General features: G+C 43.6%; 1 protein-coding gene across 1 annotated transcript; it reads right to left on the bottom strand.

Moving 5' to 3' along the window:
- Nucleotides 1-927: 927 nt before the first annotated feature.
- LOC120066319 (AMP deaminase 3-like) lies at nt 928-23888 on the bottom strand. Its single transcript, XM_039017617.1, has 16 exons — nt 23592-23888; nt 16402-16509; nt 8433-8658; nt 8028-8211; nt 7713-7878; nt 7253-7472; nt 7014-7143; nt 6680-6874; nt 6281-6412; nt 6044-6207; nt 5437-5563; nt 4955-5118; nt 4637-4757; nt 3635-3808; nt 3282-3392; nt 928-3000 (listed from the first exon to the last, which is right to left on the bottom strand). Exons 2-16 carry the CDS (start codon nt 16457-16459, stop codon nt 2824-2826), a joined length of 2349 nt encoding a protein of 782 aa, XP_038873545.1. The 5' UTR covers nt 16460-16509; nt 23592-23888; the 3' UTR covers nt 928-2823.
- Between the last annotated feature and the right edge of the window lie 689 nt (nt 23889-24577).

Genomic DNA, 24577 nt, shown 5'->3' on the forward strand with positions numbered 1-24577 from the left:
CACTCTGTGGGAATGGTTTGTAATTTCATGAAATGTGAAAATAAGTGCAATAATCTCATGGAAGCTTTAGCCAGGATAAAGCTTTCTATTTTCTCTTAAATCAACATGTTAGGGTGAGGTGATTTTTATCAACTATTTTTAGCTTTTAGTCTAAATTACTGTTTAACATAATTAAAACAAAACTTCTGCATTATTATTTACAATAATTATTTATTATATCACAGATACCCAGGCCAGTGCATTGGATGTTTTTTAAATAATGTACTTTGTGAGACTGAGTGAATGTTAAAATAATACATATATATTTTTATTCCCATTAGGTAACTAAAGATTAAGCTGTTTTGTATATGCACTTTACTCACGACTGACTGTTAGTTAAACATGATTTAACATATTTTTTTTAAATATTAGTCCACAGAACATTTTTAACCAAATCTGACAAAGTATTTAGGGTTTGTAATGTTGACCAATTGCACTTTTGAATACTTTTGTATTTCGCTGTGACAATCATATTATTGTTGTGCATCTTTGAGTAAAGCAAAATCCACTACAACATAATTGATGTCCTTTAGAAGTGTAGTAGGGCTCTACACTTACAAGATGAGTAACTTTGCCTGAGGACTTGTGTTAGCAACCAGAGCTAACAACTAGGCTTTAGCTCAGTGGGCTAACGCGGTCTTCAGTTACATCAATATCCTGTGTTCAACCTGGTTGGTTAATTGATCAACTGAACTGTCTCTTTGAACATTCATAACAAAAACCAACAACAGGCTAATAAAGAGGGCAGTTATGTCTTTTGGCTATGGGTCACATGTCTTTTGTCTTAATTTATTGCATGTTGGCAACCTCAGGTGGTTGTCAGTCTCATATTTGACCAACTTTGTGTTTCAGGTGCATTTGTTACAGTATTTGACACAAACAGACGCCTATTCTAAGTAACTCTTTATTGTCATATAAAAACAAATGTCCCGATCATACACGTACAGTTGAGTGACATTTATGCTGCATTCAGACAATGAACCAATTCTAGGGTGAAAGTTTGTCATAGTCGGCACATGATTACAGTTCACCTTTTGTCAAGTGCTTTTTGTCAATGATATGATGACCACATAAGAGAAGCATTCAAAATGATAGAAAGTGCTCCGTAGTTAACCTCTTACCAAAGTTGTATAATAAAAAACACCACTCGCTCTCATACCCAGCTACAAACTTAGTAACAGTGCATCAAAATGTATGGGTATTCTTTAAATGTGAGTCCCTTCACCTGATAGAACACAATAATATCCCTTCTACCATTATGTACTGTAATTCAAATAGAAAGGCCAGAACAACAAAAAATGGCTATGCTCTCGGATTGGCTTTCATTCTGGCGTGAGAACTCTTGTATTGACACAGTTGGTAGTATTTGTTGAACATGACCTGGGAGTGGCAGTGTACAGGCAGTGTCCCTCTGGCTCTCATGTTCAACTACAAAACTGGTTTTCTAGTTGAACATGAGAACCAGGTAAGGATTAAGTTCTGCTTTCTCAAAGATCATAAAAAAACCTGCATGCAAATGAGTCGAGGACATGGGTACTGTGTGATTTGCCTAGTATGGTGCTGTTAGCTTGGCTTGATGTGGTGTAGCTTACACAGTACGGTCTTATTCATTTAGCATGGTGCCTTATTCTCTCAGTATTACCATAGCCCGTAACAGTTGGATTTTTCCACCAATTCGGTGCCTTTTGAGAAGTGTAACTTGCTATAAAAAAAATGTCTGTTCTCCTAATTGTATATTCTGTCATAAAGAGTACACATTCAACTTAATAAAAACACATTCCCCATCTCGAGGTTAAATAAACAAATTACTAGAGCCTATTAAAGTGACAGGGTTGACCGTGACAGGGTTGACTGTAGCAGGGTTGACTGTAGCAGGGTTGACGATTTCATTTTAAATCAGCCATAAATCCCCTTGTGAGAGGGGGAATGGAAACTTGTTGTGTACAACAGGGAGGGGCAATTGAATGCAAACTTCTATCTGTACATCTATGGGTAACAGGGTTGACATGTTATGCTCGACCTTCTCAGTTTTCTGCCACTAAACGCCAGCAAATGGCCAAGAAGAGTAGAACCAGCTCACTTGCTTTTACACTATGATTTGACAATTAATGTTCAATGTTTCTTTTGAAAAAACTGTTTATAAAGGAATGGTTTCAATATATTAAAACAGAATTTCAGTTCACGTAACATGGTTGACGTTAAAATGAGGATTCAATTAATAATAATTTTTAGAAATGACTTTGTCAAAGCAACAAAATAACTAGGGCTTTACCATGATGGTGAAAACATGAGACATTTTGGGGTTGAATGGGTTGAATCTTCCTAGAAGTCACAGAAGGTGCATGTAGGGACATGTCAAAATGCTGAGTTTTGGCACTTTAGCAAGCCTTCGTTCAAGTAAAAAATCTGATTGAATTCTCCATGTGGTCTATATTAAAAGTCACTTTATTTAATATTAAAGGCTTTTAAAATGCAATATTGGTGCACAATGTCTACATAAAATAACAAAGGGATGCAAAAGGCACTAATTTCATGGAATGACCCAGTACAGTACTTGGCTGTGGTCTAGAGCTGAAATAGAGAGAGACTAGAGGTCACATTATCTCCTGACCCAAACCATACAGTGCTGTCTCAGATACTATCTTTTCACATTGACCTTTCCAGCACGGTTCTAGCAACTACTGTGCAGTGAATGTGTAACCACTGACCAGGCAAGCACTGTACGGCTCAGCTTGGCTAAGCCTGGCTCAGCTCAGTAGTGTGAAAAGGATCTCTGTGCTGTGGTCACTCTACCTGGGTGCCGCTGGCCTCGGTCTTTACGGCCTCCACCAGGAAGCTGAGCTCATTGCACAGAGTCTCGTGGCGGTAGGCCATGCGGATCTGAGCCACGTTGGTCCGTCTGATGTCATTTCCCTCCGGCCCGTCCTGCAGGTAGTTGGGCCCCAGGAAGTGCTGCTTTTCCTGGCAGGAGTAAAGGGAGGAGTAAAGGGGGATATGTGTGACCTCTGTGACACAGCACACTGAGGCATACTCAGGAATTACATGAGGAGGGGGATGGCTACAGAAATCACTTATGAGGTGACGTCATGGTGTGTTCTCCTGAACTGTCGGCATGAGCGTCATTTTCAGGAGGTTGAAGACATCTGTCATAGTCAGCAGGCCAGGCATTACTAGTGTTTACCACAACACTACAATTTATCAAGCAGTTCTATTTACCAAGTATTTTCTGTTGTTTACTGTACCTGATGAGACAGACCACTCTGCAGCACACTGTTCCTGGCGATCTCACACGTGTCACAGGTGCTTAGCTTCCACAGCTGGGCTGCAATGGCATACTCCTCCATCAAGGCCTCCTGCAGCATGGACAAACAGACGGGGGAGTTTTCCCAAAGCTTCTTCGCTAACATGTTCTTTTATTTCACACACATTGATTTTACAATTGTTACTCTCTTGCAGCTGTGCGGCTGGGTTGGATAGATCTAAAACATTATGGTGATAGCTTCATCTTGCCTTCTGGTGGGCTAGTTGTAACTTCTGCCACATTGCTTACACCTATCCAATCCTTTTAGATCTATCTACTGAAGTGCCCAGTGACCTTGGTGTAGTGGAACTGCATGGGGTCGTCGGTGGACAGGGACACACACAGGCCTTTCTGGAGGAACTCCTTCAGAGGGTTTTTGGAGTACTCCAGGAACAGGCTGTTGTTGCTCAGAGGAGACATGGCGATGGGGACCTGGGCCAGGTAGTACAGGTACTGCAGCACAGGACTCTGGGGAAGGAGAGAGATGGAGAGATGTCAACACTCCCTTTGTCTTGGCCATGACCCATGTCCAGGGCCATGACCGATCAGTTCCCTTTCTAACTGCCTACCTAATTTAGGCAAGTGCTGGCTCGGCTGTCTGCTGCATCTTCTTGATGAAATGGCATCACTACTAAAAGGTCAGCTTCACTGTCAAGTTCCAGAGAAAGCTTTCCCAAACCTCATTCTTTGATTGTGCAATTATAGGTCTTGATTTACTGACCAACCCTTAACATAACAGTTAGGTATGATAAAGCATTCAATAGACACATGTAACAGATCCCAGATAAATCTGATTACTTCATGATTTGGATGATCAATCGTTCAAATATTCTGACTGTAGACTGCAAGTTTACAAAAACACGTAGATCTGTCTGCAAAGACACAGGTTGTTTTTGGTGTACTCGTTTCCACTGAAACTAGAAATATAGCTGAGTAAGCAGCTGATTTGTCATGTATCATCCCAGATATTGGGAACTGAACAGGATGGAGCTGCGTTGATCAATAATGTCCTTTTGACACAAAGATCCTGATGAAATGTGGAATAACTCAGTTCTCAGTCAGTGGGCTGTCTGACCTTTTGGGTTAAAAAAAGTTTCTGTAGAAAGCAAGCAAGCAATTTTGGCCGTTTTGGAGATTTGAAATGGATTAGAACAGAAGTGAAAGGCTTCCATTCCCACTGAAAGCTGTGGCTCAGCACCGCATTCAAAGATTATAATCCCTGTTACATGTTACGTTACTACCCAATCTTGGCCATTTCATAGGTAATGATTATGGGTCAGAGTTGAGGTGTCGGACCTTCTTTAGGTTGAGGCCGTGGGAGATGTTGTCGGCCGTGAGGAAGGCAGAGACCAGGTGGGTGATGGACCCGGCCTCGCCACAGTGGGGCCGGAACTGGAAGGTATTGAGGCCTCGTTCCCTGGGGGAAAACAAACAATGACGCGTCACATTACATAAAGACAAAGAAGACATATTTATGTAACAGTAGGACAAATAAATATATATTTTACCGTATATTGCTGAGTCTACCTTTAATCATAGCAGAAGGCTACACATGGGAATACTATCAGTACAATACATGTTTACTTGACACCCTGGTCCGGAGCATGGACTTACTTCCTCAGGTTGTTGAGCACCATGATGTTGGCGTACATGTAGAAGAGGTAGTAACTGTAGGGTGGGTTTTCGCCTGAGGTCCACTCCTCAGGTTTGGGGCTCTTGTAGGAGAACATGTGGTCGCTGTGCTTGGACTCATCATCCACACTGTCGAACCCAGTTACCTACAGGACAGGAGGTGTGGATCTGAACATGTGCCATAGCTGGTGCACGGTAGACATTCTGGCACAAAATGTCTGCCATGCATGATGCTAGACCCAGGAGGGTGCTACCTATTGGTGGTGGTGGAAGTAGTGAGTTACTCTCATACACTGTAAGATGCTTTGAGACCCAGGGGAAAGTAGTACTGTATAAATGCAATCTAATATCAACATTTTGATTATTAGGATGAATGTGAATTATAGCTCTTTCACCAACATTTCTGACTTGTAGAACCAGTTTGATAAAGTTTAGCCACCCTGCCGTGTGTTGTAAATACGCACATATTTCAAGAAAATGTGCATCTCCTTGTTCTTTTGTGGATTGACTGTAGCCTTGAACAGTGGGAGGAAAATATTTTCCAGCAGCTTGGCGTAGTTCGGTATTATGTTCTTCGACTTGAAAATGTCACTGCAAGACAAAACGATACATTTGTGAAACGGATATCTTTAGACATGTAATTTGCTTGATCACTGTAAGACTGATGATGGATTCAGTTCAACTGTTGATTGATTTGATAATAATGTTGACCACTGCCTTTATTTGTACAAGTAGCAGCACCATTCCTTCTAGCCTTTGTGTGTCTTATACACCTGCCATTGATTGGTAGGTGCAAACAAGAGCTGGTAATCAACGGGGTAAAAGTTATATAACAGCTATTAAAAATGGACCGTCACCCTGGTTTACAATGTAACATGTCACATTTTATACGTGTCCACTGCCATGGAACAATTACAAGTAGTGTAATCTTACAAAGACCATTACGGTTGAAGCATTATAGTGTCACTAGTCTTAAAATCAGCATTGAGAGCAGCATTGCCTTTATCTTAATTTTGTCAAGCTTCTGTGCCAGGTTTGGATGTGTATAATTCTTCTATCCGTGGCACTTACTAGATCCTGGGCACCTGGATGACCCAGCGCATGTTGGGGGAGTGCACCTTGTGCTGGATGAACCATGAGGCCAGGCTCTCCCACTCGACAGGGGAGCGACCGTAGATGGACATACGGGGCTCTGCATGCTGGTACTTACTCTCCTCCAGCTCATGGGCAACTTCCTGTTATAGAGGAAGTGAATAGGATGTTAGAGATGCCCATGATGGTGAAGTTGTGCATAAGTTGACGCTATACCTTGATGATGCGAGCAAAGTATTCCCCTTTGATGTAGTTGTCTGTTTTCAGGTAAATCTCTCGGAGTTCGCTGGCTCCCACTGGGTTGTACTTGGAGTTGAACTTGTCAAAGCGGTGGAATGTTTGCCTTCCCTAAGAGAATAAACACCATTCTCAGAGAAACTGCTGCCAACTTACATGGAACCTACTGCCAAACTGCAATTGTTTACAGACTTAATTCTGAATATTCACATGTGCATTATAAAGGTGCTATAAACTGCTTATGAACAGTTTAATTGTGAAGCAGAATAGGTGTTTTAAATGTGTTAAATTGATGTAACCTATAAACTGTAATAACCTAAATACTGTCCAATATTATTTCAAGCATTAGAACATTAGGTGTTTTGGGAACATTCTTACAGCGTGAACATCCAGGGAGTCCACAGTGAGGTCATAGGGGTCCATGGTCAGGGTGTCAAACACCTGTTTCAAGGTGAGCTTTTGGCCCCCCTTCTCCAGCACCACTCGGTCCGCCTCGGTCTTGTAGGTGGTCTGGATGAACTTCAGCAGGTGCTTTTGGTTCATGCAAGCAGCTGCGTGGATGTGAGTGTCTACCTGGAGGTATGAGGAAACATAAGCCGGAAAAAATGTGTCAGCTTGTTCTAAAGCACAGCTTGAGTCAGTGAAATGTAATCATGGGAGTTTTTCAACCCTATTTATTTGTATTACACCTTAGATTTTATATATCACCAACCTTCCTGACGTTATAGAAGTCTCTGTGAGGAACACGTTTCAGCTCCTTCAGCTCAGCCATCTCATTCAGCATCTCATGCAGATAGAACTTGGAGGCCATGAAGTTCAGTCGTCTGTGGCAGTAGGTTTTCCTGTGAGAAGAATGATATTAGATGATATTACAAACACCGTAATAGATGGGTCATTGAGAATTAGGCAACAGTCAGTGTGAGGTGGTGATGTGGGCGGTGGGGTGTTCACGTGGGCCCGTCGGCGATCATGGCGAGGACATGGCTGAGGTCAATGGCGAAGGTCTCCAGGTCAGGGTAGGGCAGGCTGCGGGGCTGCTGCTGCTTCAGGGCCTCTGCGTCATTGTACACATACACAATACCGTCCTTCATCTGCAATGTGTAGTTCAGATCATCAGGGATGCCCTCCGTAGTGTATGGGTCCTCCCCCTCTTGAGGGCAGGGGCACATGTCTGCAGAGGACAGGATTAGATGGGTGAACAGAGGGGAGAGAGAGGAAACGGCTTAAGAAGTGTCTCGAGTGGAGTTACTTTTCCTTTGGGTTCTTTTCGAAGCTTGAGCTCATAAGTAATCAAGGCAAAGCTGTTTCTAGAGCACTTTGATCCAAAGTCCTACACTGTAGGACTTGTTAGATTGATGAGCAGGTATTGGTATGTGGTTGATGCCCGGCTGTGTACAGTTTGATTTTCTACCTGGCAAGATCTCCTCCTCCACGTTCCACTTCTGGTTCTCAGCGCTACGGAGGAACTGGGCGGTGGTCCTGGGGAAGCGGTGGTAGGCCAGCCTGGAGTACTTCTCCCTGATAAACAGGGCTTTAATCAGGGTCTTGGCTGCCTGCTCATAGTCCTCCACTGTGATCTGGGAAAAACATGTGTTGACAAGACCATAGGCATTAGAAATGGCCAGCCCATGCCTTGATATAACTTTTCATTCATTGCATGTAGTAGGAAATGATTTGTGATGTGATTAAATGATGAATGAATATATGATTGTATAATGCCCCTTACCCCTGCACAATAGTCTCCGCTAATGGTGACCCTCTGGAACTCTAGGGAGTTCTCTGTGATACAGTGGGCGCCAGGGGCGAACAGAGGGGCGACCACAGACAAAGCCCACTCTGGACTGATGTTGAGGGAACTGGGGAACTGCTGAGATAACGACTGGGAACGCTTCATTTTGAAACTCTTCTTCCTGGAGAGACCAACATCATACAAGTCGATAGGTGGAAAATGAGACGCTATGCCGACTCCTATTAAAAATCAAGTGAGGTCAGCTCCTTTTTAACTCCATGACATTCAAGTCACTTGAGGAAAATTAACCTCACTGACAAAAAGTCATCAATTTAAGTTAATTTGACTTGAACGGAATCAAACTGACAATTAGACCCCATTAATTGATTTGTGCCCTCTGACCTTTTAGTGCTCTCCTCAGAGTACTGCTCGGCGATCTCCTTGAGCATCTCTCGCTCCCGGACCTGGTTCATGCCAATGGGACAGTCCTCGGACACCGTGTACATGGACAGGGAATCCTTGGTGTCCTCCTCCTTCAGCGCCGAAGCATACACCTTCTCTGCCAGCAGACGCACTGACTCATCCACCTCGCTCAGCAAGACCTTGGGGAACTGACGCGGCATCTCTTCTGAAACAGAGGAACACACAGGAGCTTTTATTATGCAGGATTGATCGAGCATACTGTATACATTAAATATAATGTCCTTTTTTTAGGTTTAACACACATGGTTGTGACATATGCTCAATATCCTTAAAATGGATTTATAAATGAAGACTGTTGGTATGATTATTATATATCTTGTTGATTACAGTCATATTTTCACTCTTTTGGTTTAAGTATATGAACTAATACTGCTGTTATGGAAATCAAAACATCTTAGGAGAGGCAGTAAATACAAGTACAGCATGCTGAATCTGAGAGCATGGTGTACTGGGGACACGTGTCCTTGTGTACGAGTCCTTGTCTTCTGCTTTTATGTGCCTTCATTTGCTGCCAGTGTCATAATCATGTTACAGTGAACACAACTATTCACCAACTAGGTCAACTAGAGACATTGTCACCATTGCACTCCTGGGTTGTAGGTCACTCATTGAGTATGAAGAGGAAAATCGTTCACCCACCCACTCTGTGTCCAATTATGTAAGCGACTATATATATTTTGTTTATAAGTCATTTTAGAAAATGGCATTAATAATGTATTGAAAGGTCCAGTGCAGCTGTTTGTATATCAACATCAAAACACTTATGTGTAACAATTATGTACCTTACTGTAATAGTTTTCCATTAAAATTGATAAAAACTTATTTTTAGCAACAAAAACATTTTTCAAGCAATAATTTTGCTAGGACTGTCTGAGTGGGGAGGGGGAAACGTAAACTAGCTGTTATTGGCAGAGAGGTTTGGAACTCTCCTTGTTATCGGTCTATTAACCAATTTACCAACTGGTAATGTCACCAGGCAAGCCGAAACTCCCGCCCATGCAAACAGGCTGATTTAAACCAAGCTCACAGAACGTGGACCACCAAGTGCTGAAGCGCATAGCGTGTAAAAATATTTGTCCTCAGTAGCAACACTCACTACCGAGTTCCAAACTGCCTCTGGAAGCAACGTCAGCACAAGAACTGTTCGTCGAGAGCATCATACAATGGGTTTCCATGGCCGAGCAGCCGCACACAAGCCTAAGATCACCATGCGCAATGCCTAGCGCCGGCTGGAGTGGTGTAAAGCGCTCCGTCATTCGACTCTGGAGCAGTAGAAACGCGTTCTTTTGAGTGATGAATCACACTTCACCATCTGGTAGTCCAACGGATGAATCTGGGTTTGGCAGATGCCAGGAGAACGCTACCTGCCTGAATGCAGTGCCAACTGTAACGTTTGGTGGAGGAGGAATAATGTGCTGTTTTTCATGGTTCGGGCTAGGCCCCTTAGTTCTAGTGAAGGGAAGTCAATGCTACAGCATACAATGACATTCTAGAACAAAACTTCTAACTTTGTGGCAACAGTTTGGTGAAGGCCCTTTCCTGTTTCAGCATGACAATACCTCCGTGCACAAAGCGAGGTCCATACAGAAATGGTTTGTTGAGATCGGTGAAGAAGAACTTGACTTGCCTGCACAGAGCCCTGACCTCAACCCATCTAACACCTTAAGGATAAATCCGCACGCCGACTGCGAGCCAAGCCTAATCGCCCAACATCAGTGCCCCCACCTCACTAATGCTGTTGTGGCTGAATGGAAGCAAGTCCCTGCAGCAATGTTCCAACATCTAGGGGAAGGCCTTCCCAGAAGAGTGGAGGCTGTTATAGCAGCAAAGGGGGGACCAACTCCATATTAATGCCCATGATTTTGGAGTGAGATGTTCGACGAGCAGGTGACCACATACTTTTGGTGCACTTTTGGTGCAGTAAAGGTTGAGTATGCATAAAAACCGTTAAGGTTGAGTATGCATAAGTATGCATACTGAGTATGCATAAAAACATACAAGTGTGTGTGAGGAGGTGTGTGACAAATAGTAGGATATGTAAATATATAAAGTGTTAATGAACTTATGGCTGATCATGGAAATATGAATACCGCACAGGATGCAAAAAATATATATATTTTCTAATATGGACCATATTGGGGAACTGCCTCCCCATTCCCCCCAACAAAAAACAAATATACCACTATTAGGGCAACAATTAAGAAGTTTAAAACCATTGGAATAATGGTAAACTTGCCTGGTATTGGACACCATTCCCTGGTATTGGATAATAAAAGCCTTTATTGAGAGCAACCAACCAATGTAAATCCTGGAGTTTGCTAAACGGCATTGGCACATGGATAAGAACTGGGTGTTATGGTCAGATGAGATGAAAATATAGCTATTTGGCCATGCACACCAGCGGTGGGTTTGGCCTCGAAAGAAGAATGCAAATGCAGAAAATAACCTCATACATACTGTAAAATATGGTGGTGGATCTTTGATGTTATGGGGCTGTTTTGCTTCCATTGTTTCTGAGGCCCTTGTTAAGGTCAACGGCATCGTGTGAACTCTACCATGTACTAGGATATTTTTGCCAAAAACCTGGTTGCCTCTAGAAGGAGGCTGAAATTTGGCCGCAAGTGGATCGTCCAGCAAGAAAATAACCCCAAGCACAAATCAAAATCCACAAAGAAATTATTAATTGACCACAAAATCAACATTTTGAAATGGCCATCTATGTCTCCGGACTTGAACCCCATTGAAAACCTGTGGTGTGAATTGAAGAGGACAGTCCATAAGCACAGACAAATGGATATCAAGGATCTGGAAGGATGCTGTATTGAGGAATTGTCTAAGATCCCTCCCAATGTGTTCTCTAATCTCATAAAACATTTGAGAAAAAGTCTCAGTGCCGTTATCCTCACAAGGGGAGGGTGCCGGAGTATTGAAAACAGGGGTGCCAATAATTTTAACACCTATCTATTTTAGATTGTATTATTATTCTCTTTCTCTGAGCAATTGTATTAGAATACAATATTATAATTGTCCCTTTTTTTTGCATTGACAATATACTGTAGCTCGGTATTTGTATTATTTTATATATATTTCTTTTTAGCGCATCTTTATCAAGGGTGCCAATCATTTTGGATGTGACTACATACAACACAGTCAACAACCGTGTATATTAGGTGAGTTTTAATGATAGCAAAAAACGGTGTTATTTATTAAGTGTTTTACTTGCTGTCATGATTTAGTTGTTGACTTTGTGTCTGTGTATCACGTATACTCCCTCACCCAGGGCTCGAAGTCATCAAGCTGCTCATTGTTACGCACACCTGTCACCATCGCTACGCACATCAGCGCCTCATCAGACTCACCTGGACTCAATCACCTGCCTGATTACCTTCCCTATAAATGTCACTCCCTTTGGTTCTTTCCCTAGGCATTATTGTTTCTGTTCCAGTGTTCATGTCTGTACACTACCTGTGTTTTTTGTTTTGGTCTATGTTGATTTATTTATAAAATACACTCCCTGAACTTGCTTCCCAACTCCCAACGTACATGTTACATGGTGAGGAAGGTCAATGCCTCTACACACCATAACATAGAATCCAAACACACATCATCATCAAACTGTCAACTTATCCTAACTGATTTTAATTTCCTCTGAAAATGCCCCTTTCTCTGCGTTTGGCTATTGTCACAGTCTTTTCCTGCACATAGGAAGTGCTCTATCCCGTAGATCCTGACACTCAGAGTTCCCCAAGCCATAGGCATTCAATGACCTCTGCCTTTCATATAACGTCCATCATCACACAACACAACAAGATGGTCAGTAGGTAGCTTTATCGCTCACTCTTACCTTCTGCAGTCATCCGGGCCATGCCTGGCTCTGAGTGACGAGCCTGTATTTCCCAGTGGTGACTCTGTCTCTCTTGTGAATCTCTTTCTATGACTGTGTTGATCACTACTATGATGCAGGTGTGGCTCCCTGTTGTGACTGTCTTGGTCTCTGTTTTGACTGTAGTCTCTAACTGCTTGTTGTGACTGTCTTGGTCTCTGTTTTGACTGTAGTCTCTAACTGCTTGTTGTGACTGTCTTGGTCTCTGTTTTGACTGTAGTCTCTAACTGCTTGTTGTGACTGTCTTGGTCTCTGTTTTGACTGGTAATCTCTAACTGCTTGTTGTGACTGTCTTGGTCTCTGTTTTGACTGGTAATCTCTAACTGCTTGTTGTGACTGTCTTGGTCTCTGTTTTGACTGTAGTCTCTAACTGCTTGTTGTGACTGTCTTGGTCTCTGTTTTGACTGTAGTCTCTAACTGCTTGTTGTGACTGTCTTGGTCTCTGTTTTGACTGTCGTCTCTAACTGCTTGTTGTGACTGTCTTGGTCTCTGTTTTGACTGTAGTCTCTAACTGCCTATTGTGACTGTCTTGGTCTCTGTTTTGACTAGTCTCTAGCTGCCTGTTGTGACTGTCTTGGTCTCTGTTTTGACTGTAGTCTCTAACTGCTTGTTGTGACTGTCTTGGTCTCTGTTTTGACTGGTAATCTCTAACTGCTTGTTGTGACTGTCTTGGTCTCTGTTTTGACTGTAGTCTCTAACTGCCTTTTGTGACTGTCTTGGTCTCTGTTTTGACTGTAGTCTCTAACTGCTTGTTGTGACTGTCTTGGTCTCTGTTTTGACTGTAGTCTCTAACTGCTTGTTGTGACTGTCTTGGTCTCTGTTTTGACTGTAGTCTCTAACTGCTTGTTGTGACTGTCTTGGTCTCTGTTTTGACTGGTAATCTCTAACTGCTTGTTGTGACTGTCTTGGTCTCTGTTTTGACTGTAGTCTCTAACTGCTTGTTGTGACTGTCTTGGTCTCTGTTTTGACTGTCGTCTCTAACTGCTTGTTGTGACTGTCTTGGTCTCTGTTTTGACTGGTAATCTCTAACTGCTTGTTGTGACTGTCTTGGTCTCTGTTTTGACTGTAGTCTCTAACTGCTTGTTGTGACTGTCTTGGTCTCTGTTTTGACTGTCGTCTCTAACTGCTTGTTGTGACTGTCTTGGTCTCTGTCTTGACTGTAGTCTCTAACTGCCTCTGTCTCTTCAGTGTGATACAGTGTCTTTATCTCTTTCAGTGTGTCTTTCTCTGGCTTTGCTCAGTTGTTTATCAACTCCTGTCTCTGTATGAGGCAGCTGGTTGTTGCTGTGTCTTGAGTATCCTTCTCCCTCTCTATTTCAGGAGACTGGGAGCATCACGGAGACCGCGCCAGCTAATCCAAGATGTGTATGTCACAACTGTCTCTCAGCACCGAGGGTGAGGCAGTGACTTACTGAAGTATGGGGTGATGGCTTCTTGACCACCCACAACGCACTGTAACAGTTCTAAGGGGAACAGGAGAGCAGAGGACATAATGCTTTCTTGAATAGATCATTACTGGCAGGAGGCAACCTCTTTGCCTTTGATCTTCTAGCCATGTCCTTGAGGGAGGCAAGCAAGATGCTCTGCTAAACGACAAAGAGAAAACACATGCTTGTCTGTCTGTACCAGCTGCCTCTACTAAAAGCCATACCCAGAACTGGGCCCTGCCTGCCTGCCAGGAGAATAGCAACCACGCCCTTTACTGTGTTGGCCAGACAACTGAGATTAAACAGGTTTCCATAATCCAGAACAGGACCAAAAATACAAGTACCTGACAGAATAAAATGTGCTGTGCCCATTAGAGCTAATGGCAATGTATGTGTCACGTCCTGACCATAGAGAGCCCTTATTTTCTATGGTAGAGTAGGTCAGGGCGTGACTGGGGGTTAGTCTAGTTTATATTTTCTATGTGGGGTTCTAGTTTTGTTTTTCTATGTTGGTGATTTTGTATGATTCCCAATTAGAGGCAGCTGGTAATCGTTGTCTCTAATTGAGGATCATATTTAGGTAGCTTGTTTTTACCTGTGTTTTGTGGGATATTGTTTATGGGTAGTTGTATGTCAGCACTCCCTTGTCGTTTCGTTCTTGCTTTATTGTTTTGTGCGTTTCAATAAATATAGATGTGGAACCCAGATCACGCTGCACGTTGGTCCGAGTATGCTTCTAACGATCGTGACAGTATGGAACACTCTGACCCTGAAACATTGTGCCATACTGAATGAAACACACCGAAACAGCCAGGACACAATGTTGCAGTAAACTGCATACATTCCCAACCCCATATACTTTGATAGACCTTGACGTAGGATATCAGGCATAGAGTACCGAATCTTGTTTGCAGTGAGTGGCCTAGTGTTCGCCTTTACCCTTACTATACGCTGGGTGTCAACAGACAAGCTTTCCCCCCAAGCCCTTACATAAGCAAACATAATGTAATCCAACAGCAGTATGCTGAATCACCAGAGTGACAAATGCCAGGAACTATTTGTGCTGTGTAATAATAACACCAGTCCACTGACAGGGAATGGAAAGGGTCTGGAAAAAGACAGCTAGAGGGCAGTTCAAAATATGTAAATTATATCCAGTCAAAACATGCAAAACCCCAAAAGAACGTCGACACACAGGACTACTACTTACTCCAAAGTGTAATAAAGCTGAGAAGGTGGTAGATACAGTAAGTTGTGCATTGTTTACCTGTTCAGAGTTGTGTCCTGTTGCTACAGAATCAGATGAGTGGAGTGTGTGGTGCTCTCAGGGGACTAGTTCTATTTATTTGAATTTCTTTACAGCTGAGCGGCATCTCCTGGCCTCTCCTTTCTTTGCAGGAAAACAATTGGGAGAAACTTGACTCAGCCTGTGAAGTGTTGCTGTAGTACATGCCCATCCCACAGAGCTCTGTCTATGTGTGTCAGTCCTGTCTTGTCTTGCCCTCCCCAGACACAAAACTACTTCCCCATCTTTCACTCCCACTCAGAGCCACACATAACCACAACCTCTCTCAAGTTACTGTTATGTTTGAGTAACTTTGGCATTGCAATTGTATTATGTAACACCTCTTATGAATTATTGTGAAGACAGACCAGACAGACACCATACAAATGGTAGTCAGAGTCAATCATTACACTGTTGTGTGTGAAAGCACACAAAACACACCTTAAACTTAGCGTAGGCATGGGCTCTGTAGGCTTAAGCTCACTTGATAAACCAGCTCCTGCGTAACAGTATGGTGACAGCGAGGCCTCTAAATTTAGGAAAGAGAAGGTCTCTTACACCATTCAGCAGAGATAAGAGAACCAGCTCCCTTAATACCAACAGCAACTCAGTTATAGAGGAAGTGTTTACAGACATACTATATGGAATGTTGGTACAGAGGCTATGCTCTCTTTAAAGGCCTGGCATGTGACAATCTCTCCAAATTGTTTCTCTCTCTGTGATGAAAAAAGCTGAAGTTACATGCAGTAGTACCACACCCAACCTGGCATGTGTCACATTTTGTGGGTCACTCATACCACATACCATATTTCCTCTATCAAGACATACTAATGTAGTAATATCGCCAAATAAAATACAATGTTACACCCATGCTTGCGGTGCTGCACATGATTATGAGTGTATGTGTATCAACTCAATCAACACAGTATTGTTCAGCGTAAATGTGTGTGTCTTGTTATTGCACCCTGCTGTACAGTATGTCCAGGACACTCATGCCCTGTTCTTAGCTCATAAATGCTGGTAGAGAACAATGGAATGCCCTGGGCTGCATTCTCACCTCAGAATTCAGATTATTTTTGGGCAGAGAGTCAAGAAATGTCAGGGCTGGCATGGTATCTGAGGGCAGAGTAGAAGCTGCTACACTAGATTTTCCTTATGCGATCACGTAATTTTGGCCTAGTTGCTGTCTTTCTTGCATTGATATGTGTGTAAAAGTACATGCGAATATGCATGTGCAAAGTGCGTGCAGGTGCGTCTCTGCGTGTGTGAGTGGGTTTCCACTGCATTGCTTACTTTTCCCCAAGTTGTGAGTGGACTTCTGCTTGAATTGGGGCGTGTCTCTTCTCTTCATCTTCTTTAATATCTGGGCCAATTATGCAAAATGTACAGGAAACACCTAAACTGCAGAATACAAGGCAAGATTATAAAACCATGGTTCACAGAGCATAAAAATAGAACTCACTAGCTAGATTACACTACACTATCATTATCATAAGGCTCAAAGCTGGGTCTTTACAGTGTTGTAACTGCTATACATTTAGTAATTTAATCATTTGAGGAAAAAATATCAGAATTGGGCTGCCTGTGCAAATGCATCCTACGAGAGACAGAATAAGTGGTTACAGTGCATTCAGAAAGTATTCATACCCCTTGATTTTTTCAAAATGTTGTTGTTACAGCCTGAATTGTAAATGGACAAAATTGAGATTTTGTGTCAATGGCCTACACACAATACCCCATAATGTGAAAGTATTTTTTTAATACATTTTTACAAATTGATAAATAATAAAAGCTGAAATGTCTTGAGTCAATAAGTACTCAACCCCTTTGTTATGGCAAGCCTAAATAAGTTCAGGAGTAAAAATATAAAGTTAAAAAGTTTAAAAAAGCACCAGACCATTTTTTTTCAATTTTTGCATAAAACGACATACCCAGATCTAACTGCCTGTAGCTCAGGACCTGAAGCAAGGATATGCATATTCTTGAAACCATTTGAAAGGAAACACTTTGTAGTTTGTGGAAATGTGAAATGAATGTAGGATTATATAACACATTAGATCTGGTAAAAGAATAAGATGGTGCCGACAGAGATTGTCGCCTCGCTTCGAGTCCTTAGGAAACTATGCAGTGTTTTGTTTTTTTATGTATTATTTATTACATTGTTACACCAGGAAATCTTAAGTCTTATTACATACAGCCGGGAATAACTATTGGATATAAGAGCGACGTCAATTTACCAGGAATACGACTTTCCCGAAGCGGTTACTCTGTTTGGACCACCACCCAGGACAATGAATCTAATCACAAAACAAAAGAAGGGGCAGACGGAGCGGCCTCCTGGTCAGGCTTCGTAGACGTGCACATCGCCCACCTCTCCCGAGTATACTATTCGCCTACTACCTGATAACAAGGTAGACGAAATTCGAGCAAGGGTTGCCTTCCAGAGAGACATCAGAGATTGTAACAACCTATGTTTCACAGAAACATGGCTCCCTCGGGATATGTTGTCGGAATCGGTTCAGCCACTGTGCTTCTACCATGCATCGCGCCGACAGAGATAAACACCTCTCTGTGAAGAGGAAGGGCGGGGGTTTATGATTCATGATTAATGACTCATGGTGTAATCATAACAACATTCAGGAACTCAAATCCTTCTGCTCACCCGACCTAGAATTCCTTAAAATCAAATGCCGGCCATATTACCTCCCAAGAGAATTCTCATCAGTTATCGTCACAGCTGTGTACATTCCCCCTCAAGCAGACACCACGACGGCCCTCAAGGAACTTCACTAGACTCTATGTAAACTGGAAACCATATATCTTGAGGCTGCATTTATTGTAGCTGGGGATTTTAACAAAGCAAATTTGAGAACAAGGCTACCTAAATTCTATCAGCATATTGATTGTAGTACTCGCGGGGGTAATACACACGATCACTGCTACTCTAACTTCCGCGATGCATATAAAGCCCTCCCTTTGGCAAATCCAACCACGATGCCATCTTGCTCCTACCGTCTTGCCAGTACAGGGACAAAGTGGGGTCGCAATACAACGGATCAGACACGAGACGTATGTGGCAGGGTCTACAGGAAATCCCGGACTACAAAAAGAAAACCAGCCACGTCACGGACACCGACGTCATGCATCCAGACAAACTAAACACCTTCTTTGACCGCTTTAAGGATAATACAGTGCCACTGTCGCGGCCCGCTAACAAGGACTGAGCCCCCCTCTCCTTCTCCGTGGCCGAAGTGAGTAAAACATTTAAACGTGTTAACCCTTGCAAAGCTGCTGGCCCAGACGGCATCCCTAGCTGCGTCCTCAGAGCATGCACAGACCAGCTGGAAGATGTGTTTACGGACATATTCAATCGCTCCCTATTCCAGTCTGCTGTCCCCACATGCTTCAAGATGGCTACCATTGTTCCTGTACCCAAGAAGACAAAAATAACTGAACTAAATGACTACCGCCCCGTAGCACTCACTTCTGTCATCATGAAGTGCTTTGAGAGACTAGTCAAGGATCATATCACCTCTACCTTACCTGCCACCCTAAACCCACTTCAGTTTGCATACTGCCCAGACGATGCAATCGCCATCACACTGCACACTGCCCTAGCCCATCTGGACAAGAGGAATACCTATGTAAGAATGTTGTTCATTGACTACAGCTCAGCATTCAACACCATAGTACCCTCCAAGCTCATCATCAAGCTGGAGACCCTGGGTCTCAACCCCGCCCTGTGCAATTGGGTCCTGGACTTTCTGACGGGCCACCCCCAGGTGGTGAAGGTAGAAGACAACATCTCCACTTCGCTGACCCTCAACACTGGGGCCCCACAAGGGTGCGTGCTCAGCCCCCTGCTGTACTCCCTGTTTACCCACGACTGCGTGGCCATGCATGCCTCCAACTCAATCATCAAATTTACAGATGACACAACAGTAGTGGGCTTGATTACCAACAACGACGAGACAGCCTACAGGGAGGAGGTGAGGGCTCTGGGAGTGTGGTGCCAGGAAAACAACCTCTCACTCAACGTCAACAAAACAAAGGAGATGATCGTGGACTTCAGGAAACAGCAGAGGGAGCACCCCTCTATCTACATCGAAATGACAGCAGTGGAGAAGGTGGAGAGGTTTTAGTTCCTCAGTGTACACATCACAGACAAACTGAAATGGTCCACCCACACAGGCAGTGTTGTGAAGAAGGCACAACAGCGCCTCTTCAACCTCAGGAGGCTGAAGACATTTGGCTTGTCACCCAAAATCCTGACACACTTTCACAGATGCACAATCGAGAGCATCCTGTCTCGCTCTATCACAGCTTGGTACAGCAACTGCACTGCCCTCAACCACAAGGCTCTCCAGAGGGTAGTGAGGTCTGCACAACGCATTACCGGGGGCAAACTACCTGCCCTCCATGACACCTACAGCACCCGATGTCACAGGAAGGCCAAAAAAATAATCAAGGACAACAATCACCCGAGCCACTGCCATTTCACACCGCTACCATCCAGAAGGCGAGGTCAGTACAGGTGCATCAAAGCTGGGACCGAGAGACTGAAAAACAGCTTCTATCTCAAGGCCATCAGACTGCTAAACAGCAGTCACTAACTCAGAGAGGCTGCTTTCTATACTGAGACCCAATCACTGGCCACTTTAATAAATGGATCACTAGTCACTTTAAACAATGCCACTTGAAATAATGCCACTTTAATAATGTTTACATATCTTACATTACTCCTATTACATGTATATACTGTATTTTATACCATCTATTGCACCTTGCCTGTGCCGCTCGGCCATCGCTCATCCATATATTTATATGTACATATTCTCATTCACCCCAGTAGATTTGTGTGTATTAGGTAGTCGTTGGGGAATTGTTAGATTACTTGTTAGATTTTACTGCACTGTCGGAACTATAGGCACAAGCATTTCGCTACATTCGCATTAACATCTGCTAACCATGAGTATGTGACCAATAAACCCCGGAAACAGCAGGGGTTCAAACTGTTAAACCCAGTTCCTACATTTTAATATAAAAATGGATTTTATTTATTTTAAAACTATGCTACATTTTATCTCAGGGACCCTCAGGATGACACATGAGAGCCATATTACTGAATGTAAGTACATTATTTACCTTCAGAGGTGAATGTATCAAACCAGTTACCGAGATAAAAGTTGTTGTTGTTGTTGTGCACTCTCCTCAAACAATGGTATTTTTTCACTGTATAGCTACTGTGAAATGGACAGTGCAGTTGAATTAACAAGATTTCAAGCTTTCTGCACATATAAGACACGCATATGTCCTGGAAAGTTGGCTGTTACTTACAACTTCATTCTAGTCACATTAGCGCACGTTAGCAAAAACCGTCCCAGTATAGGGACACCGATCCCGTAGTTAACCACTTTAACCCAATGCTGGCGCTAAGACCACACTCATGAGCTGTCTAGGGCCATAGGCAAACAAGAAAATGCTCGGCCAGAGGTGGCGCTCCTAGTAGGCCGGTGACTTTAATGTAGGAAAACGGAAATCCATTTTACCTCATTTCTACCAGCATGTCACCTGTGCCTCTAGTGGTGAAAAAACTCTAGATCGCTTTTACTCCACACACAGAGATGCGTACAAAGCTCTCTGTCGCCCTCCATTTGGCAAATCTCACCATAACTCTATCCTCTTGAGCAAAAACTCAAACTTATAAGAAATCTAAGGTAACCTGTCTAAATGACTACCGACCCGTAGCACTCACGTCTGTAGCCATGAAGTGCTTTGAAATGCTGGTCATGGCTCACATCAACACCATTATCCCAGAAACCCTAGATCCACTCCAATTTGCATACCGCCCTAACAGATCCACAGATGATGCAATCTCTATTGCACTCCAGACTTCCCTTTCTCAGCTGGACAAAAGGAACACTTATGTGAGAATGCTATTCATTGACTTCAGCTTAGTGTTCAACACCATAGTGCCCTCAAAGCTCATCACTAAGCTAAGGACCCTGGGACTAAACACCTCCCTCTGCAACTGGATCCTGGACTTCCTGACAGGCCGCTCCCAGGTGGTAAGGTCGGTAACAACACATCTGCCACACTGATCCTCAACACAGGGGCCCCTCAGGGGTACGTGCTCAGTCCCCTCCTGTACTCCATGTTCACTCATGACTGCACGGCCAGGCACGACTACAACACCATTAATAAGTTTGCCGATGACACAACAGTGGTAGGCCTGGTCACCAACAACGACGAGACAGACTATAGGGAGGAGGTCAAAGACCTGGCCATCTAGGACAATAACCTCTCCCTCAACGTGATCAAGACAAAAAAGATGATTGTGGACTACAGGAAACTACAGGAAAGGAGGACCGAGCACGCCCCCATTCTCATCGACGGGTCTGTAGTGGAGCAGGTTGAGAGTTTCAAGTTCCTTGAGGTCCACATCACCAACAAACTAACATGGTCCATGCACATCAAGACAGTCGTGAAGAGGGCACAACAAAACCTACTCCCTCTCAGGAGACTGAAAAGATTTGGCATGAGTCCTTAGATCCTCAAAAGCTTCTACAGTTTGCATCACTGCCTGATATGGCAACTGCTCGGCCTCCAACCGCAAGGCACTACAAAGGGTAGTGCGTATGGCCAAGTACATCACTGGGGCCAAGCTTCCTGCCATCCAGGACCTCTATACCAGGCGGTGTCAGAGGAAGGCCCTAAAAATTGTCAAAGACTCCAGCCACCCTAGTCATAGACTGTTCTCTCTGCTACCGCACGGCAAGCGGTACCGGTGCGCCAAGTCTAGGTCCAAAAGGCTTCTAAACAGCTTCTACCCCCAAGACCTAAGACTCCTGAACATCTAATCAAATGGCTACCCAGACTATTTGCATAGCCCCCCCCCTCACCCCCTCTTTTACGCCGCTGCTAATCTCTGTTATTATCTATGCATAGTCACTTCAATAACTCTAACTCTAAATTACTATTGCCCTGTAGCACTCACGTCTGTAGCCATGAAATGCTTTGGAAGGCTGGTCATGGCTCACATCAACACCGTCATTCAAAACACCCTGGACCCACTCCAATTCACATACCGCCCCAACAGATTCACAGATGACGCAATCTCTATTGCACTCCACACTTCCCTTCCCCACCTGGAAAAAAGGAACACATATGTGAGAATGCACCGTGCCCTCCAAGTTCATCACTAAACTAAGGACCCTGGGATTAAACACCTCACTCTGCAACTTGATCCTGGGCAACACATCTGCCATGCTGACCCTCAACACGGGGGCCCCACAGGCGATCCTGTATTCCCTGTTCACCCACGACTGCATGGCCGCATACAACTGCAGCACCATCATTAAGTTTGCAGACGACACAGTGGTGGTAGGCCTGATCCCTGGCGATGATGAGACAGCCTACAGGGAGGAGGTCAGAGACATTGCAGTGTTGAGCAAGGACAACAACCTCTCCCTCATCGTCAGCAAGACAAAGGAGCTGATCACAGACTACAGGAAATGGAGGGCCGAGCACGCCCCATCCTCATCGACTGGGCTGTTGTGGAACAGGTCGAGATCTTTGGGACAAGTCTCTGAATGTCCTTGAGTGGCCCAGCCAGAGCACGGACTTGAACCCGATCGAACATCTCTGGAGAGACCTGAAAATAATTGTGCAGCGACGCTCCCCATCCAACCTGACAGAGCTTGAGATGATCTGCAGAGAAGAATGGGCAAAACTCCCCAAATACAGGTGTGTTCCAAGCTTGTAGCGTCATACCCAGAAAGACTCATAGCTGTAATCGCTACCAAAGGTGATTTTAACATGTATTGACTCAGGGGTGTGAATACGTATGTAAATGAGATATATCTGTATTTCATTCTCAATAAATTAGCAAATAATTCTGAAAACAAAATTATTGTCACACCCTGATCTGTTTCACCTGTCCTTGTGCTTGTCTCCAACCCCCTCCAGGTGTCGCCCATCTTCCCCATTATCCCCTGTGTATTTATACCTTTGTTTTCTGTTTGTCTGTGCCAGTTCATCTTGTTTGCCAAGTCAACCAGCATTTTTCTCCTGGCTCCTGTTTTTCCCAGTCTCTGTTTTTCTCTTCCTCCTGGTTCTGACCCTTGCCCATCCTGACTCTGTGCCTGGCTGCCTGACCATTCTGCCTGCCCCTGACCTCGAGCCTGTCTACTGCTCTGTACCGTTTTGGACTCTGACCTGGTTATGAACTCTTGCCTGTCCCCGACCTGCCTTTTGCATACCCCTTGGACTATAATAAATATCAGAGCTCAAACCATCTGCATCTGGGTCTCACCTTCTGTCGTTATAATTGTATTTAATCAATTTTAAATTCTGGCTGTATCACAACACAAAGTCAAGGGGTACGAATACTTTCTGAATGTACTGTAGGTACAGTAGGTATGCACATAAACAAAGGTGTATGTATTTATATGCAAGTGTGTTAGGTTTGAAGCTGCTCTTACCTGGTCTGTGTTGTTAAACAGTGGAGAACACCTCTCTCTCAGCTGCTTTAGACGGATGTGTGCGTGCAAGCAAAATGAGCAGGCGCACAGCTAGTTAATCCCTTCACTGCCGGCTGGGAAACGAAAATAACCAGTTTATGCAAATAATTGCACCATGAAGTGAAACTGTAAAATAACAAAAGTTATGTTTCAATAAGAGTGATACACTTTTGACTACATGTAGCCCAACTAAACCTAACTTTCCTGAGAGTATGATGGAAAGTGTTTCAATGTCCGTAAGCCAACTTCCTTATATGCTTTTTTTCTCTCTCTTTTTTTTGTCTTTCTTGAGCCAGTTCTGAAGCTATTTATACACCACAAATTGATTGGTCATAACTTCCTCATGCACATCTTTAGAGAGGAACTGGGTGCAATGCATGACTGAATTTACATATACATGTCTACAGACATTTGGTATCCAGTCAAATCACATTCTATTTGTCACGTCCCGAATACAACAACAATACAACAACCTTACTGTGAAATGCTTACTTACTAGCTCTTAACCCACAATGCAGTTCAAGAAATAGAATTAAGAAAATATTTACTGAATAAACTAAAGTAAACATTTTTATAAAAAGTAACACAGAAAATAACAGTAATGAGGCTCTATAGAGGTACAGGTTAGTCAAGGTAATTTGTACATGTAGGTACGTGCAAAGTGACTATGCATAGATAATAAACAGCGAGTAGCAGCAGTGTAAAAACAAAAGGGGGGGGTCAAAGTAAATAGTCCGGATGGCCATTTGATTAATTGTTCAGCAGTTTTATGGCTTGGGGGTAGAAGCTGTTAAGGAGCCTTTTGGTCCTAGACCTGGTGCTCCGGTACTGCTTGCCATGCGGTAGCAGAGAGAACAGTCTTGGCCGTACGCACTACCCTTTGTAGTGCCTTACGGTGAGATGCAGAGTAGTTGCCATACCAGGCGGTGATGCAACCAGTCAGGATG

The sequence above is a fragment of the Salvelinus namaycush genome, chromosome 21 (genome assembly GCF_016432855.1).
Source record: "Salvelinus namaycush isolate Seneca chromosome 21, SaNama_1.0, whole genome shotgun sequence".
NCBI classification, from domain to species: Eukaryota; Metazoa; Chordata; class Actinopteri; order Salmoniformes; family Salmonidae; genus Salvelinus; species Salvelinus namaycush.